The sequence below is a fragment of the Sylvia atricapilla genome, chromosome 20 (assembly GCF_009819655.1).
Source record: "Sylvia atricapilla isolate bSylAtr1 chromosome 20, bSylAtr1.pri, whole genome shotgun sequence".
NCBI lineage: Eukaryota > Metazoa > Chordata > Aves > Passeriformes > Sylviidae > Sylvia > Sylvia atricapilla.
Genome location: NC_089159.1, coordinates 6009502 through 6027174, shown reverse-complemented (window position 1 = coordinate 6027174; position 17673 = coordinate 6009502). Strand labels below are relative to the sequence as shown.

The 17673-nt window shown below is 43.3% G+C and overlaps 1 protein-coding gene across 1 annotated transcript; it reads left to right on the top strand.

Annotated features, from left to right (window-relative positions):
- The first annotated feature begins 1224 nt into the window (after window positions 1-1224).
- On the top strand, window positions 1225-16616 carry NCBP3 (nuclear cap binding subunit 3). Its single transcript, XM_066333288.1, has 13 exons — window positions 1225-1469; window positions 2976-3041; window positions 3761-3866; window positions 4759-4884; window positions 6855-6983; window positions 9221-9294; window positions 10145-10253; window positions 10992-11091; window positions 11397-11503; window positions 12593-12872; window positions 13568-13725; window positions 14952-15116; window positions 15629-16616. Exons 1-13 carry the CDS (start codon window positions 1317-1319, stop codon window positions 15862-15864), a joined length of 1809 nt encoding a protein of 602 aa, XP_066189385.1. The 5' UTR covers window positions 1225-1316; the 3' UTR covers window positions 15865-16616.
- Window positions 16617-17673: the final 1057 nt, after the last annotated feature.

Genomic DNA, 17673 nt, shown 5'->3' with positions numbered 1-17673 from the left:
GGGTCTCGGGGGCTGCGCTGGCTCTCAGAGGGTGCGATGGGCTCTCAGGAGATGCGCTGGGATCTCAGGGGGTGCCCTGGCTCTCAGGGAGTGCCGGCTCTCAGAGAATACTCTGGCTCTCAGAGAATACCCCGGCTCTCAGAGGATGCCCCAGCTCTCGGGGTGCCGGCTCTCAGAGGATAACCCTGGCTCTCAGAGAATACTCTGGCTCCCAGAGGATGCCCCGGCTCTCAGAGGATGCCCCGGCTCTCAGAGGGCACCCCGGCTCTCAGACGCTATCCCGGCTCTCAGGGGCCGGCTCTCAGAGGATAACTCTGGCTCTCAGAGAATACTCTGGCTCCCAGAGGATACCCGGCTCTCAGAGGATACCCCGGCTCTCGGGGTGCCGGCTCTCAGAGGATACCCCGGCTCCCAGAGGATGCCCCGGCTCTCGGGGTGCCGGCTCTCAGAGAATACCCCGGCTCTCAGGGGGTGCGATGGGCTCTCAGGGGGTGCTATGGGTTCTCAGACGGTATCCCGGCTCTCAGGGGGTGCTATGGGCTCTCAGGGGGTGCGATGGGCTCTCAGGGGGCGCGATGGGCTCCCAGGGGGTGCGATGGGCTCCCAGGGGGTGCGATGGGCTCCCGGGGGGCGCGATGGGCTCTCAGACGGTATCCCGGCTCTCAGGGGGTGCGATGGGCTCTCAGAGGATATCCCGGCTCTCAGGGGGCGCGATGGGCTCTCAGGGGGCGCGATGGGCTCTCAGGGGGCGCGATGGGCTCTCAGGGGGCGCGATGGGCTCTCAGGGGGTGCGATGGGCTCCCAGGGGGTGCGATGGGCTCCCGGGGGGCGCGATGGGCTCTCAGACGGTATCCCGGCTCTCAGGGGGTGCGATGGGCTCTCAGACGGTATCCCGGCTCTCAGGGGGTGCGATGGGCTCTCAGACGGTATCCCGGCTCTCAGGGGGTGCTATGGGCTCTCAGGGGGCGCGATGGGCCCTCAGGGGGCGCGATGGGCTCTCAGAGAATACCCCGGCTCTCAGGGGGTGCTATGGGCTCCCAGGGGGTGCTATGGGCTCTCAGGGGGTGCGATGGGCTCTCAGGGGGTGCGATGGGCTCTCAGACGGTATCCCGGCTCCCAGGGGGTGCGATGGGCTCCCGGGGGGCGCGATGGGCTCTCAGGGCCCGCGGGCCCCGCCGCGCTGCGGGCGGCGCTCGGTGCCGCTGCGCTCCGCCCGCCCGGCGCTCCTGGCCGCTCTCGGCGCTCGGAGCCGCCCCGCCGCTCTGTGCCGCGCCGCGCTCGTCTCGCTGGCCGCGCTGGGCGGGCCCGGCGGAGCCATGGCGGCCGTGCGGGGCCTGCGGATCTCGGTGAAGGCGGAGGCGACCGCCACCGCGGCGGAGCGCAGCGGCCCCGAGCCCGAGCCCATGGAGGTGGAGGAGGGAGAGCTGGAGACCATCCCTGTGAGGCGCTCGCTGCGGGAGCTCATCCCGGTGAGGCCGAGAGGGCGAGGAGGGGCTGGGTCCGGCGGCTGGGGGTGTCTGAGAGCTCCGTCGGGGCTTGGGGGGAGATTCTTGGGAAGAGCGGGGATGTGAGGGCACTCGGGGGCGAGCCCTGAGGAAGCGGGCGGGATGCGCTTGGGAGGGAATGGAATAAAGGAGGCGGCGGAGAAGAGGATTTGGGGTGCAGTGTTGTGGGTGGGGGAGCGTGCGGGGGATGTGTGCTGCCGGGCACACAGGGAATGAATACCTGGAGCAGGGAGCTGGGGCTGGCCGCGGGATAGCAGAGCTGGCGGTGCGGGCTCTGAGGAGCGGGGCTGGAGCCTTTCCGCTTTCACTCTCGCTGATTGTTTCTGCACAAGTTTCAGTAGGATTAGGCTTAACAACTGAAAACAGGTCACAGTTCTAAAGTCCTAAGTAGTCTTTTGCTCTCAAAACTTGGGTGAGAGCTGTTTTGGAAGGTAATCTTTAATGAGCTGGTCTACCAAGGTGCTCCTGCCCAACATGTGGCCTGGGAGACAGCACCGTGCTTCCTCGTGCTCCGTGAGTCAACCTCACACAGCGGGGCTTCTCAGCTTTAAAAATCATGTTTATCTTGCTTTTTCTACTATCTCTGACCATTTGGCAGCATTAGAGGAACTCTGGCGCTGTTACTAAGAATAAGCGGTTGGATTTTTGTGCGTTCTTCCGTCTTTCTAAACTGAGACTAACCTACTTCTAGAAATGGTCCTTTAGCCAAAGTAATTATTGCAGCACAAGTGTAAAGAACACGTTTATTCCTAGAGAAAGCAAGAGGGGTTCTTCCAGCTCCAGACTTCTGCCAGTTGAGGGTGTCAGAATGAAGTGGTGCCATTTTATGGACACAAACAATGGAGGGCACAGAACAGGGTCACTGATCCAGGGGCTGTGGGGTTTAGTCTCTTTCTGAATTCTGCAGTCCTGATTGATGGACAGGGAACTTGAAATTTTTTCCCCCCTCATTCTCCATTTTTACCCTCTCACAGTATCCAAATAGTAGTGTTTCACCTTGGTATTTGGAGTTTGGGGTTGAAATAATGATAGGAATAAAAAGTTACTTGTTTCATTGTGGATGTGGCTTGGTGTTCTCGCTTTCTGAGATTAAAAGCTTTAAACCGACGTTTCAGTAGTGGGGTATCACTGTTAAATCTGCTCATGTTTTACAAGGGAATTATACCCAACCCCAAACTTGGGAAAGATGTTTGATGACTTTCCCTGTATTGCTGGAAGAGTAGTAGCTTGGCAGCAGCTGACATAGAAACTAAATTCTGTAGAAGGAAAAAATACAGCGAGGGAAGTTTAGTTCGGTTCATGTGCTTTTACTTTCACTTTCATCAGAGTGCCTCTCTGTCCAGGGATGTAGCTTGGATCAGGGAAAAGAGGATCTCTTTCTTGTAGAAATATTTCTTCTTCTTTTCAGTGTAACAAATGTGTTGCTTTCAGTGCTCATTGAGATTTCATCACCATTTTGCTTTGTTCTAGGACACCAGTAGGAGATATGAAAACAAAGCTGGAAGTTTCATCACCGGAATAGATGTAACCTCCAAGGTAATTTTTGTGCTATGGCTCTCCAACATTTTGTCATTTTTGCCACTGGAGAGGTGGAACCGTTTCATTTCTTTCTTCCCCAACATGCACAAAGGCTTAGCCTGGTGTTCAGACAGCTGGCATGAATCACAGTGCGTGTTCCAAAAATCCAGAAACCTGTAGTGTTTCCTAATAAAATCTGGAGAACAAGGAGTTTTCAGCCAGTTCCCAAAATTGCACAACTTCCAGGCAGGCTGTTGCTCATCAGCTACATAAGAGGAGCCTGAGTTGCCAGTCTAAAAAGTGTTAAGTTCATGCTCAGAGAAACAAATTCACATTTTGTATATATTTAAAAAAAAAAACAGGGAAAAAGCTCTATAATCTTCAAAGATGAATTTTGCGTGTGGTAAAAAGGCTTCTTTTAAAAGAGAGATTTTATGTAATATTTGTTAGTAAGGACTAGATAATGTTCCTGTTCCATGATGGAGTCTGTGTTGTCCAAAACACCTTGTTTTCCATGCATCCTGATTCCCACTGCTGGACCTACACAAAAACTGTTCTGTGGCACAGAAATATTTTGGTGAACTACTGCTACATTCTGAAACCTACAGCTCTCTCCAGAATGAATAAAATCGTTAATACAAATTGTTACTGTCTGGTAGATTTTAAGTGTCCTCAGTGCAGTTTATTGAGGGTGCTGCTGATTCCTGTTTGAATGCACTTTGTTTTGCATTTTGCAGGAAGCAATTGAGAAGAAGGAGCAAAGAGCCAAACGCTTCCATTTTCGGGCTGAGGTGAATTTGGCCCAGAGGAATGTGGCCCTGGACCGGGACATGATGAAGAAAGGTACGAGTTCATCCAGCAGTCAGGAAAAAAGATCCCTTTAGTTACTTCCTCACAGTGTCTTGACTTGATTTATCCTGCAATATTTTCTGCATTCCCAGAGGTTTTGCCAGATTACTGCCAGAAGGAATCACTTTGAGTTTTTTCCACCTTTTCCATTTGCACGTCATTATTTTTTTAAGCTAAGTGACACTTGCCAGTTCACTCCTTGTTTCACCAAGCCCAGCACAAAGACAACATTTTTTGTGTGCCTTCTTCACTAGTGTTACATGCCCAAGATTCACCCTCTGGAGCAGTGCTGCTTTAGGAGTCATCTGTAAAAACCCTGGAGCAGTGTGTGGGTGCCCGTGGGGGACTCTGTGTCCTGTGCACGGGGAGATCAGACTCTGTGCTGCACACACAGTGAAGCTGCACTGACGGCAAGCTGGAACAGAAGCCAGGAGATGTGTGCACAACAGATCGGTGCTTTTGGCACCCAGTTAGTTCTCAAGGCTTTTTTTTTTTTCCAGCTGGCAGCTTGGACCTGCTAAGCTGTGGCCTGGAACAGCTCCCCATCAGGTGATACAAGTGGAAGTGCTTTGTGCAGGGCCTTGTTTTGTTCTGGCTCTTTAGTACTTAATGATAGCACTTTGGCAGTGTTCTAAGAGGGAAAAAAAAATGTTTTTCAAGCTGTTTGGTTGCTGTGCAGTCTCTGTATCTACCAGTGCCTGTAACCTCTTTTAATTCTTGATTTATTGAAGTTTTGCATTGTGGAAGAGTTAATTAAGTTATGGTCTGTGTCATGCTTCAATTAATTGCTCTTTGGTTTATTTAAAGTATTTGCTTTATAAACTCACATGGTATTAATCTGAAAGCTTGGAATAAGTACCAGTTTTGTGTCTTTTCCTCTTTATAGCAATTCCTAAAGTAAGACTGGACACCATTTACATTTGTGGAGTGGATGAGATGAGTACCCAGGACATCTTTGCCTATTTCAAAGAGTATCCTCCTGCCCATATCGAGTGGCTGGATGACACCTCATGTAAGTAAAAAGACTATTTGTAATCCTTACTTCTTTTTTTTAAGCCTGGTCACAGCTGTATCTTTGAGGGGAAAAAATAAAAAGGTCTAAAATTATATGCTGCTTCCATCTTGACATAAATAATATATCTGAGAGAGGGTGATTGAACTGTGCAGTTGGGCAGGTTGGGATGGTTTTGTGTGGAGGAGGAGATTTGTTGCCATATTTGTGTAGTGCATGCTCCAGGAGAAATGGGTGGGTGGAAGGAGGTGGCAGCTGGGTGTGATTTCCATAGGTGGGAAAAGGAATGTGGGTACACATGGTCAGGGCTGTTTTGGGGAGTGAGATCAGCAAGATCAAAGGAAGGGGAGAGTTGTGTTTTCCTCACTGACACTGAAGGCTGTTGAAGAGTTTTTTGCTACAGTTGAGTGCTGGATTATGGGACAGGAATACTGGGAGATTGTCATGGGGCTACAAACCTTGTGCCTGAAATAATAGAAGAAAAAATAGGAGCGAGTGCAGGTTTTCCAGATAGCTGGAAACTTATTAACAAGCATGGCTAAAAGCTGAGAATCAGTAGCTTCATTCTCTGGAGTGACCCTGAACAAATTCTGTTCAAGTGCAAGACAAAATAGATGGTGTTCTACAGAACTCTGGTGACCTTGAAGTCACTGTATGTGACAGCTTGAAGTACTGCACAAGCTGATAGAAAATGTGAAACCCAATGAACCCTGGGTGGATAATTACAGTACAGAGCTGCTGGATGGACCTGTGCTGATGCATGAGTGTGGAAATGCACAGCTTAACTCTATCCCAGCCTTCATTTCTAGGAGTGTGTGTTTTCTTAAATGCCACACGAGTAAATGCATGTGAAATTTAAGGCTTCAGGGTTGTAACAGCACCCAGTTGTAGTTAATACTCATAATTTTTAATGGGCAATTTTCATGCTGTGTCTGAGCTATACTCTGAAAATGTCAAGAAAAAGCTTTTTCTTTTCAGCATAGATTTGCATAATGGAAAAAACTTCAGTATTCTCATTTGAATTACATCCTAAGGTGATGTAGTGCAAGGGTGGGTTTAGTGTTCTGTGTTTCAGACTGATTAACGTGAAATGGTGAAGCTTTTGGAAATTTGGAGATGGGAAGATGAGGCAGACTGAAAAAAAAAATGTAGATTTATTAACCAGTCATTGAAGTTAATATCTGGGTGTTCTTCACCTTGTAATTCTTGTCTGAGTAATTTAAGAGAGGTTCTCTTATTTTGGGTCCCTGTGCAGTTTTCTTAATATCTGAATTCACTCTGCTTAACAGCAGAACAGAGACATTTGTTGCTGCATTTGTACCAAATGCAGAAAGCTTTTGTTCAAATCCTGTTTCTAAGCAGTTTTAGCTCTTTCAATTTCAGCATCCATGAAATGCTTTTAATTGGCCTACTAAATTATATTTCAGTACCATCTGCTGACACTTAAGGCACATCCTCAATGGTATTGTGAACCTGTGTACTCTAGAATCTGTGCAAAGTGCTTCAGCGCTCTCCTATTTCCCCCTATTTTCCTGCTTTTTGAAAAAGATTAACAGAATTGTCAGTAAAGTCCAAGGTTCTGCTAAATTGCCAAAGGGGAAGAAGATCCAGGCTTCATTCCTGCCCCCTGCTGCTCCCTTTAGCACATTTGTGTGGGAACACATGGATCCACTGACCCCGATCCAGTGCCCTGATTTGCTGTTTTCAGGAAGCCTCTCAAATCTGTGGTTGTGCATTTCAGTGATTTTGGGGTTTTTGATCAGCTCTTGTGTTTTGTAATAAGCTGAAAAATGTGTATCCTCCAGCTTATCAGGTGTGTTAAAGAATATGACTTTCCCTGCAAGAGATCTGATGGCTTTTCTGCAATTTCTGAATTTTTTGATCATTAATTTCCTTCCAGCAAGGCAGAGGAGATGTGACTGCTTGATGACACCAGCTCCACTTGGGTTTTGTGTTTCTGTTTGTCCCAGGTAATGTGGTCTGGCTTGATGAAGTGACAGCAACACGGGCTCTAATAAATATGAGCTCCCTGCCTGATCAGGAGAAAACAAAGAGCAGAGAAAACAATAAGGAGAAGACAGCAGAAAAAACCAAGAAAGGTAGATTGAGATATGCAAATACAGCCATCATCTCATTAAATCAATGAAACTTTAAACTTGTGCTGGGGTATTGCATAACCTAAATTACTGAAGGAGCTTCTATCATATAGTTGCAGGTAAATGTATTCTGCCACTTTAAAAAAGGCTTTCATCTTGGAAACCTTTTGAAGAAGCTGCTTCTTAAAAGGTGGGTTGGAGCTAGACCAAAAGCAGTAATTCAGTCGATACTAAACGTGTTAGATGAGGGTGATACTGAGAGCTGGTATTTATAGTGGGACATGTGGCACAGAAATAGCTCTGTGTGATGTGCCTACAAAGGCAGGCAAAGCAAAAAAGCAGGTGTGAGAGAAAGTGGCCTATTTTTGAAATACCACAGCTAATTCCCCTTTTTGATGCACCACCAGCCTTCCAAGTGTATCCCTCACAGCACTGCGTGACAGTGCATCACTTCACCAGGGGTGTGTATCAGCTCTAAATTTGGCTGTTAGCCTTTTAAGAAAGAAGGTATTAAAAGGTTGGTTATAAAAGAGCAGAGCAGCAAAAGTACATCTCCAGTGTCGTGATCAGTCTGGTACCTGACTGCTTTGGTTGTAAATTTATTTTCCTTTTATGTGGGGAAGTTCAAAAGCAGCATTTTGCTACCTGAGGGCAGTTTTGCTCTTAGGCTGTTGTGAGTGCTGTGGTTGTGAAGGTGCTCTATCACAGGAATATAGAGCAAAAAAACATTATATTTACTAAATTTTTCATAGATTTTGCTTCAAAATGCTGTATATGACCTAAATGCAAGTGGCCAGTCTCTCTCAGTTAGATAGCTGCAGTGCTTCCAAAAGCCTTTCTGGGAAATTCGGTGTTTAAGAGTTTGTTAAACATGGATTCTTCTAATTCACCCCGTTTTCCTGCTCCTTTTCTCCACAAAGCAGTGGCTCCTCAGCCATCCACATGACATTAGTTTTGGCCAAATGTTGATAAAGCTTCAAGTAAGACTTGTTATGAAATTTTTGGAGATTAGGGACATTGCTCAAATGGAGCATAAACATATATATTTAATCCTGCTTGCTATGAATTGCACATTATTTTATCATTATACTCCATCTAAAAACAAGAACTGTCATCTGAAATTACTCCTGTTCCTCTGGAAAAGTGGGATATTAGAGAAAGTACATGCTGTTCAATTACATCTTAAGGTGTGAGATCCATACAGATACCCTGGAGTCATCTGGCTTGGTTACGTTCCTTTTTTTAGATGGGAATTTCAGGGCTGTTTAGACATTTAGGGAAGCAAAAGATTGGTCTGTGCTATGAGAAACTTCTAATTTGTGAGGGAGAAAAATGCATGAATGCTCTCCCTGATGGAACTTAATTATTCTGGTTTGAATTTGGGTAATTTGTTTACTTAAATACTCTCTTTGGTTTCAGTTTGGTTAATTATTCTTTATTGTTTTCACTCAGTAATATTTTTGAACAGCTGCCACTCTCTATTTTAAGTTTTTAAGTGTTTTGTTGGATGAGATTTAAGATAAGGAACTCTGAAATATAAAAGAGAAGTTTTTTTAATCTTAGGCCTATGAAGTACTTTGAGATCTTTGCAAATTATTGGCATATCACAATTCATAGCTGTCCATAGTCATTACTTCTTTACAATATTTTATTTCTTGAGGACTTTGGAGAAAAAATCAGCATGAATTTTCTTACACTGAGCTAAAAAGAACTGAAACATCAAAGCAGCTCACAATTTTAGCAGTTTTGGAAGCATGCGCTTCTTTTTTAGTTACTTCACACCAAAATTAAGTCATTAAGGTTGTTTTTTGCTTTTCACTGCTCTCTCTAAGCTTTTGATTAATAACCTGTTTTACACTGTTAATATTGGGTATTTTTAGGCATTTGAAAGGGAGATGGAAGGAAAGGCTTTTATGTGCCTTTAGTGCCTTGGCCTTGCTGATCTCTGATTTTGAACACACTAAATCCTGACAGGCAGTGCACTTTCATTTGCTTTCAAAGAATTAAATTAATGATGCACATGTGCTGCTGCAGGCACAGGGCTCTGAATTTCACTGTGCTCCACTTTTCCATAGGCATCCACTGCTTTGATTATTCCTTAGGCTGCTCAGGAGAAAGGAAAACACCTTCAGGCAGATCTCAGACAATGTAGGTGATCATAAATCAAATGAGGCTGACACACTAAAATGGAACTTGGTTTTGTTTTTTGTTTTGTTCCCCCCCCCAATTATTTTCCTTAGAAAAACAGGAGGAAAGCTCTGAAGAGGAGACAGAAGAAGGTGAAGTGGAGGATGACAATCCCAGTGACGTGGAGGTCAGTACAGAGGGGAAGTGGAAACTCTGCTGTGAAGTTTTCGCAGCATTTTAGGTTTCTATTTGCAATCCACAATTTAATTATCAAAATAAATTAGGTGGGGAGTGAGAGGGAGTGCGGGTGGTAATAATCCCAGTGTAAAGTGCTTTGTGAAAATAGATTTTTGAGAGTTTAAGAATGAGCCTGGCTTCTCTTTTCTGCTGAGAGGAGGCAATGAAAGAACAGTAATGGAAGGCAGTGACCTTTCAGCAGGGAAAGTGCTTAGAGCCCAATGGGATTTAGGCTGCCCATGGATCTGTGGGAATCAGCACACACAGTGATGTCCTGGCAGCAATTTAATCTTCACTGGCTGAGGGTATAATAGGTGTGATTAGGATTTCCTTTAGGAATGGCTCAGGGAACACTCCTACATCATGGAAATCTGAATTTGAGTTTCTATAAAGCAGCTATAAACGAAAAAGAAAGGGTTTTGATCATTGTGTGAGGGCACAAGAACCTGTTAATAAAATCATTCAGATATGAAACAGGGAAAAAATACTTTTCAGTGTCCTAGTTGTGCTATTTACTTTCTGTATTTCAGTCAGTAATATGGAGTTATTTGACAATTACTGGATTTAATAACCTGAGTTAATGTTATGGAGCAAGAGAAGGATGTATTTTAAATTTTCAGGGCAATTTACATTAAAAATTAACATCAGCTTGTCAAGGAAAAAAAAAGCACAGTTCATTTGAACATCATTTGAAAAGTGACTTTATTCATAATCACTTGATTGCTTCTCTGTAAGCAACCCATTTTTGTTCAACAGTCATTTGATTTTTGAGTCCAAAATACCTTTTTTTGTCCCCAAAGTTGGATGCCCTCTCCCAAGTAGAAGAGGATTCTCTCCTGCGTAATGACCTTCGCCCTGCCAATAAACTGGCTAAAGGAAACAAGCTGTTCATGAGATTTGCCACCAAAGGTAAACGACCCCCTGAACAAGCACCCTGAACTCACTGCTTCTTGTAGTTTGATTTGTTCACTAATTAATGACAGAATGTACCTACTTCTTAGTTAAAAGTATTATTTTTTTATATTTTTTTTGCTTATTGTTAGGTGTTAAGATTTTGCCATAAATCTGCATTTTCTTGTGTCAGTTATATCCAGTTCAAGTTGTATGAAAGTTGTTGTTCCTTAGGGTCAGGGCATTCTTCCCACTTCCATGGAATAAGTTTTATGATGTCTTTTTCCAGAAGTAAATTCCACATTTTATGCATATGGATATCATTTGAGATGGAGATCATTTGGATTAGTAAAAATTATTGCTAAACACTCATTTTATTTATGAATAAAATGAAAATCCATATAATTTCTGGGCCATGCAGGAAGTGGCACATTGATTAAGAAAAGGTGATGAGGAAGGTGAGTGGAAACTGCAGCAATGACAGAGGGATGTAATGCCCTGTTAAGCTGATCTGTAGAAACCCAGTCTCCTTGGAATTAAATTTCTAGACACAAATAAAGCTGTGGTGGTAGGAGAAATTCCAGAGGCGTAAGCAAAATTGAATCCTTCATAGGGGAGGGTGAAGTAATTCTGATTTTAAGACACACTCTCTGTCTCACAGTCTCACTCTCTGTCTTTGGATGGTTATTTGTTTTTATGCTGTTCTTTAAATTACATTGCAAGTGGGAAAATTCCACTAATTTATGTTTTTTGTAGATGACAAAAAGGAGCTGGGAGCTGCAAGGAGAAGCCAGTATTACATGAAATATGGCAATCCAAATTATGGAGGCATGAAAGGAATCCTTAGCAATTCTTGGTGAGTGTTGGACAGAGGAATTGGAACATTGCAAGTAATTAGACAAGCTAATCTAAAACTGTTTTAATTTGTGGATTTTCTATTTAGTTTATGTAGATGCTTCAGTGTAAATAATATTTTTGCAATGTGAGTGTGAATTACAAGGAATTTTCTCATCAAAAGAAAGTTTATACTCAAACCATTCAGACCAGCTGTGACATAAATCTGTCTGCTGTTAAAGTAGGTGATAACTGCATATCCTTCATCCTAAAGAGTGAGCCATAACTCCTGTGCCTGGGGTGTCATCCTCTCTGTGGTTTTTTCAGGAAGAGGAGGTACCATTCCCGCCGGATCCACCGGGATGTGATCAAGAAGAGGACCCTGATTGGGGACGACGTGGGCTTGACTCCTCCCTACAAACATCGGCACTCAGGTACTGGGGACACTGGGACAGCCCTCTGGGGACACTGGGACAGCCTCCTGGGGTCACTGGGACAGCCCCCTGGGGACACTGGGACATGGAGGGCTGGGCAGGATCTGGAGCGCTGCCTCACCAATCCCATGGGATGTGTGGAAGTCGTCTCAAAAAGATAAACCTGAATCCCGTTTTTAAGAGATTACAGGAAATTCCCTGAGGCAGAAGCTTCGTTCTGCTCGTAGCTGCTGCTTTTTATGTGACGTTTTTCCTTTTACAAATTTAGGGCATGGGGACTGTGGTATCAAAGGCCAGAAGAAGGGGTGAATGACTTCTTCAGCCTTCTTGGCAATTTGTCATACTTGCTAAGTCAATTCTCCCAGTCTATAAAAAGCAATCTCTAAATGTAGAACAATAGAGATGAGAAAATTCTATTAATTGGGCTTGAATATCTTCATCTGCTGCCTAAGGTAGGAAAATAATGGGTGTAAAAACCTGACATGAGACAAGTACAGTGTGATTGGCCTGTTAAAAATACAGCCACGAATGTGTCAAATCTCGTGGAAGATTTTCTATGTTGGTCATGTAGTGCTGCCTGGAGAGATGTCTGAGTGCTGGTGATGACTAAATTGAAGCTGTTTCTATTTAAATCAGTGTCTGTGATGAATTCATAATAATGACACCTGTGTTCTTTTTGGCATTGCTGCTTGCAGGACTTGAAAGGATTTTTGCAGAGCCAGCAGCTGGCACATTAAGCCCTGTAAGATCCTGGGAATTGTGCTTAGCTCAGGAGGGAAGAACTTTCACCTTCTACAAGAGGCAGTTGTACTTTAATTACTCTGTCCAGCTTTGTCCTTGGCCAGGCCTCTGAGGGAGTGAACACCAGGGACATTTTGTCCTGTGGCAGTTTAATTCCACTTATTGATTCCACTAAAAATATTTGGCAAAATATCCTCTCTCCTTAAGAAGAGAGAACTAAAAGAACTACAGACTCATCTAGAGGAGATCATAAATTACAGCGAGGTGATTTTCCGTTCGGTTTCGTTTCCAAGTCCTTTCTAGAGACGCTAAAATCCAATTGATGGGAATGAATTTGCTTTGCTGCAGGCTTGGTGAACGTTCCCGAGGAGCCCATCGAGGAGGAAGAGGAGGAGGAGGAGGATCAGGACATGGATGAAGATGACAGGGTGGTGGTGGAGTACCGGGATGAGCTGCAGGCTTTCAGGCAGTCGCGGGAGCGCAGCGCCGCCAGGAGATCCAGCGCCTCTGACTCGGATGAGATGGACTACGACCTGGAGCTGAAGATGATCTCCACCCCCTCGCCCAAGAAAAGCATGAAGATGACCATGTATGCAGATGAGGTGGAGTCACAGCTGAAAAATATTAGGTAAAAGTTTCTTAGTCTTTAAAAGCGGCAGTGAAGAGGCATTTCTGGATTTTAGTGACTTGTCTTCAAGCTTCCACAGCTCTAACTTGAAACTGTTTTTCAGTTCTTGATATAATTTTGTAGTAGATATTCTAACAAGAAATACAGAAACTAGGCTTTTAATAAAATTAACTTTTTTTAAATACAGCCTCTTCTGCAGATCTCTCTATTCTTGTTTGTTAATAATAATAAAACTCGAAGTAGAATCAAGAGAAATTTCTGCAAACAACTTCAATTAATGGAGAAGAACTCCTCTTTCTGTTTTGTCTTTGAGCCTTGCTCCTTATCTCAGAAAGAAAAATAACCTTCAATTGCTGATGATAAAAAGGAATTTCTGTTTATTGTGGGCTCACTAACCAAAGTTGTATATATTGTAGATTAATAGAATAATTTTTACATGTGTCCCTTCAGTAGGGTGGTAATACTCATTATAATGTCAACAGTTCACTGCCTTGAAATGGATACTGAGGTATTCATGAATTATTGTTACATTCAGGATTCTGGCTTGAACAGCTAAGCATTGTTTTTACTACTTCTCAGCTGAGAAATACATTATTAATTTCTGTGCTGTAATTTTCCATATAAAAAGACGTAAGAACTATATTAGATTGAATTTTATTTAGAGGACATCAAACCTATGATTTTTTTTTTTTTAGGAATTCCATGCGAGCAGACAGCATAGCCACCAGCAACATCAAAAACAGGATTGGCAGCAAAGGATCCTTGGAGAAAGTTGCAGATGTGAGGCTCCTGTTGGAAGAGAAACGACAGAATAACTCTGGGCCAAGGCAGCCAAACAGCACTGTCAAATCAGGTAATTTTATCACTCATTGCTGGGCAGAATTGTCATGAAATGTATTTATTTCACACCTGTGCTCCACTGCGGATAAACCCTGCACTCACACAGTTTGTCCTCACTAAGAGATTGAGTTGGGAATGGCTTTGGGGAAAAAATCGAGTCCACTTTAGTGAAAGCTTTTTTAGTGGTGTTTATGTCCATCCATTTTCTTTGCCTGTGCCAATTTCCCCCACTTTGTCCTTTTTGATTTCCTCCTTCCTTGAGGCAGAGATTCTCTACAGCTGAGAAGCAGCACACAGGGAAGGTCATGCACAAAATCAAGCATAAAACACTGACTACACTTAAAAATCTACGTAAAAAATGTGTATTACATGAAGATGGGTGTTTTAGCATTTGGCAGGATTTATTTCTGAGCTTAAATAACGTATTTCTTTGACTTAAACATGTATTATTTTAGCTGCTTCTGACATATGTATAATGTTATCTGACTGATAAGTGAAAAATACCTTTTTGTATCAATGAAATGTCAAAATTGTGTTTGCATATGTTACCCCTCCTGCCCATTTTGGCCCTCTGACAAGTTGACACATGGTCATAAAATCTCCTTTGCCTATTTTTGTCTGGACCCCCTGAACAATTGGGAACATCCAGCTAAGCCAGGCAAACTTCAGAATACAAAATTCACATCAAGGGTTAAGTATTAATATCTTTAGTATTCTTTTTATTTTATTCTGCCAGATACCTTGATTTAGAATTCTACCACTGCTTGGTATCTCTTACCTGAAAAGAATTGTTGAAGGCAGACCAGTTTTCCTGGAATTTTATCTCCGGCTGGATATTTACACACTGCTGCTACACCAGAAAAGCAGCAGGCCATGGGATAACTTAGGTTTTTATCTTTTGGACAGAGCACAGCGTGAAAACACGAAATGTCAAATTTATGGCCAAATCTGAAACGAAATCTGGCTAAATTGTATTGCAGAAATTGCCAGGAAATCTGAGTATTAAATACTTAAATGAATAGAACTAAGGAAAAGATAAAAACAGAGAATCTGTTTAGTTTTCAATAATGAATGATCATAAGCTGAGCTGGCAGAGGTAGAGTAAACACAATAGGATAGATACAGATATATATATAGATATTTTTTGTTTGGGTTTGTTGGGTTTTTTTGGTCGTTTGTGGGTTTTTTTGGGTTTTTTTGGGTTTTTTTTTGTAATTTTATCACTGAAACTATCCCCAGATGTGAGGCAGAGATTGGGAAAAAGGCCACACTCCCCAGAAATCAAAGCTCCAAGCAGTACCTGTGCTCCTCGTCGAGAGCCAATCTCAGATGTGCACAGCAGGCTGGGAATCCCCAAACAAGATGTAAAAGGCCTCTACTCTGACACCAGAGAGAAGAAATCAGGTTAGTGCTGTGCAGAAAATGCTCTGCTGCACTTCCTTTGGTTTTGGAGTCGAAGATAAATTCTAGCAGAAAGCCGTGAAGGGGTAAAATTGAACAAAATTCAGGATAAATTAGCAAATGTACGTTCAGAGCTTTGAAATCTAAATACATGAAGGGAGGAGCTGGGGGGGTTTGGGGGCAGGATTTTTATGGATGTGTGCTGAAGATCAAGGACTGCTTTCAAACCATGGGCACCAGAACAAGTGTCAGGAATGCAGGGGCACTTCAGGTGTGAATTCAACATTCTTTGCAAATGGGGAACAGTGAAGAAGGCTGCCCTGAGCCTCCTGCAGCCTAATTGCAATTACTCTTGAAAGCATAATCAGTTCCATGCCAAATATTAAGGTGGGAGGAGTATGAAGGGTTTGAAGAGTTGCAGTGAGTTTAAGGTTTAAGAATTGGTTCCTTGACTTCTTCCTCTCAGTCCTGTCTGTTTTGGGGTTTTTTAAAATGTTTGTTTTTCATCTGCTTAGGTAATTTATGGACCAGATTGGGGTCTGCTCCAAAGACACAAGAAAAGACTCCAGAGAAAGCTGAAAACTCTGTGGCATCTCCAGAGGAAGATGACTCTGAGCTCCAGAGGGTTTGGGGTGCTCTCATAAAGGAAAAAGAACAATCCAGGCAAAAAAAGAGTCGCTTGGATCATTTACCCTCCCTACAAATCGAGATCAGCCGGGAAAGCAGCTCTGGCTCAGACTCTGAATCATGACTGCCTCTGCAGCCCCACCCTCCAGGTGGTGACTCTGCAGCGTGGCAGGATCCCCTCTGCCCAAAAGCTGGACACTGGCAAAGACTCTGCAGTGAAGGTTCCAGAAGTGTCTCTGTTCCTTTTCTACAACAAGAGAGGCATAAACCACTTGAAACATAAAGCAAAGACGTTTGTCTGGAGTCCGTGGCTGGCCCTGTGCTCTGTAGGGCATTGTCTTCTCTGTTTATGACAGCAAACCTGTAGTGAATTGTAGCAAAACATTTTCTCCCCCGAGCTTTGAACTTAAAAGATGAGGCAGAAATGCTCTGTATTTTTAAGGAGACCTTTTCTGTTGTTGATATTTTCATCATGGAGGCTTTTAATGAAATGTTTTACACTCTTCATCCAAAGAACAGGGCGTTTCATTATCCACATCATTGCCTTGCCCTTCTGGCTCTTACCAGCACCTTTCCTTTCATCTTGAAGTAATAACAATAAAGCTTCCTGGGTGGGCAGCCAGCAAGGATAAAGCATGAAGGGATTGATTATCACATTCCCTTCCTCCAACACACTGAATGTAAACCCAAGTTACACATTTTAATACATTTAAATGCCATGTAGTTATCCCAGTGGCAGCACCAGAATCCAAGGAATCCTCATTTGTTTTGGTGATGCCACATTCTGCTGTAGCAGGGATTGAGCTGTTCAGGACTGCCAAGTTGGATGTTTGACAATTCTGTAAAACCCTGAGAGTTTGGGGTTTTGGTTTGTTGTTTTTTTTTTTTTTTTTTTCTTTTTGCTGTTGTTCCATGAGGAGACGTTATATTCCTTTCATTCCACCTGGATTATGTCCTGAAGCAATCCAACAGCTTGGAAAAGCATTTTTATATTTGTGAGAATCTTGCTGTTGGCCACAGTGAAAACTCTAGTGGTGTTTTCCATCTACAGTAGAAGTGAAAGAGAAAAGGAAAACTTTAGGATCACAGTCTCCTGTCAATATTTTGGGTGTTCTTCCTGTATAGTACACGTGGATGTGGACATGGGTGATTGTTCCATTCAGCTTTTTTACCTGCACATTTTCACCCCTCCCTGGGTAGGACAAGGGTTTGATCAGTGTGCAACTGCTATTTTATTTTTTTTTCATGTTGCCAGTAATTCTGAGTGAGGAATAATGCAGCACATCACATTCAGGTAAACAACAGGTAGCAAAACCATTTTAATAGTCTGAAATCTGTTTGCATTGTCCCTGTTCCTTGGTTCTCTCAGTCCAAAGTACCTGTGAACTTCTCTTCCCATTTCTGCTTTTTAACAAGCAAATTTTTTTTTCTTTTTTTTCCCCCCATTTTTGTACTAAGTTGAAGTAGGTTTGAGGTTTCAGCAAGGAATCTGCAAAATTAACCTTTTTTTTATGCTTTATGATGTGTGAGGATAGCAGCATGTAAAATGAAAGGTCAAATGACAGGCACAGTGACTGGAGGGGCAATCTGGGGGCTGGCCAGGCTTCAAGCCTTACTCTTTCCTTGTTTTGTGACACTCATCCTTGATTTTATATTTAATTATTGAATATATAAATGTCTCATAAAAGTACTGTTGAGAGAAACGCCTGCAATGTCTGATCACTGTAATAACTCATTTTACACGTGTGCTTTCACTGATACCCTCTCCCCAGGTTTTCCCAGAGAATCACACCCCCTCTCCAGATCCTGATAAAATTTATTTAACCCGTGTCTTTTTGCCAGTAAAACCTTTGTGTTGTGTCACTGCTTTGAAGCCATTGGGAACTTTTCTTTTCCTGAATCAACCACCAAAGCTCCTGGATTATTGGGAACT

What these genes read in the sequence shown, in the direction of transcription:
- NCBP3 (XM_066333288.1), top strand. Translation starts at nt 1,317, where the DNA reads ATGGCGGCCGTGCGGGGCCTGCGGATCTCGGTGAAGGCGGAGGCGACC. An exon ending in ACAATCCCAGTGACGTGGAG is followed by an intron (nt 9,295 to 10,144) that starts GTCAGTACAGAG and finishes TTGTCCCCAAAG; the next exon opens with TTGGATGCCCTCTCCCAAGT. An exon ending in AAACAGCACTGTCAAATCAG is followed by an intron (nt 13,726 to 14,951) that starts GTAATTTTATCA and finishes AACTATCCCCAG; the next exon opens with ATGTGAGGCAGAGATTGGGA.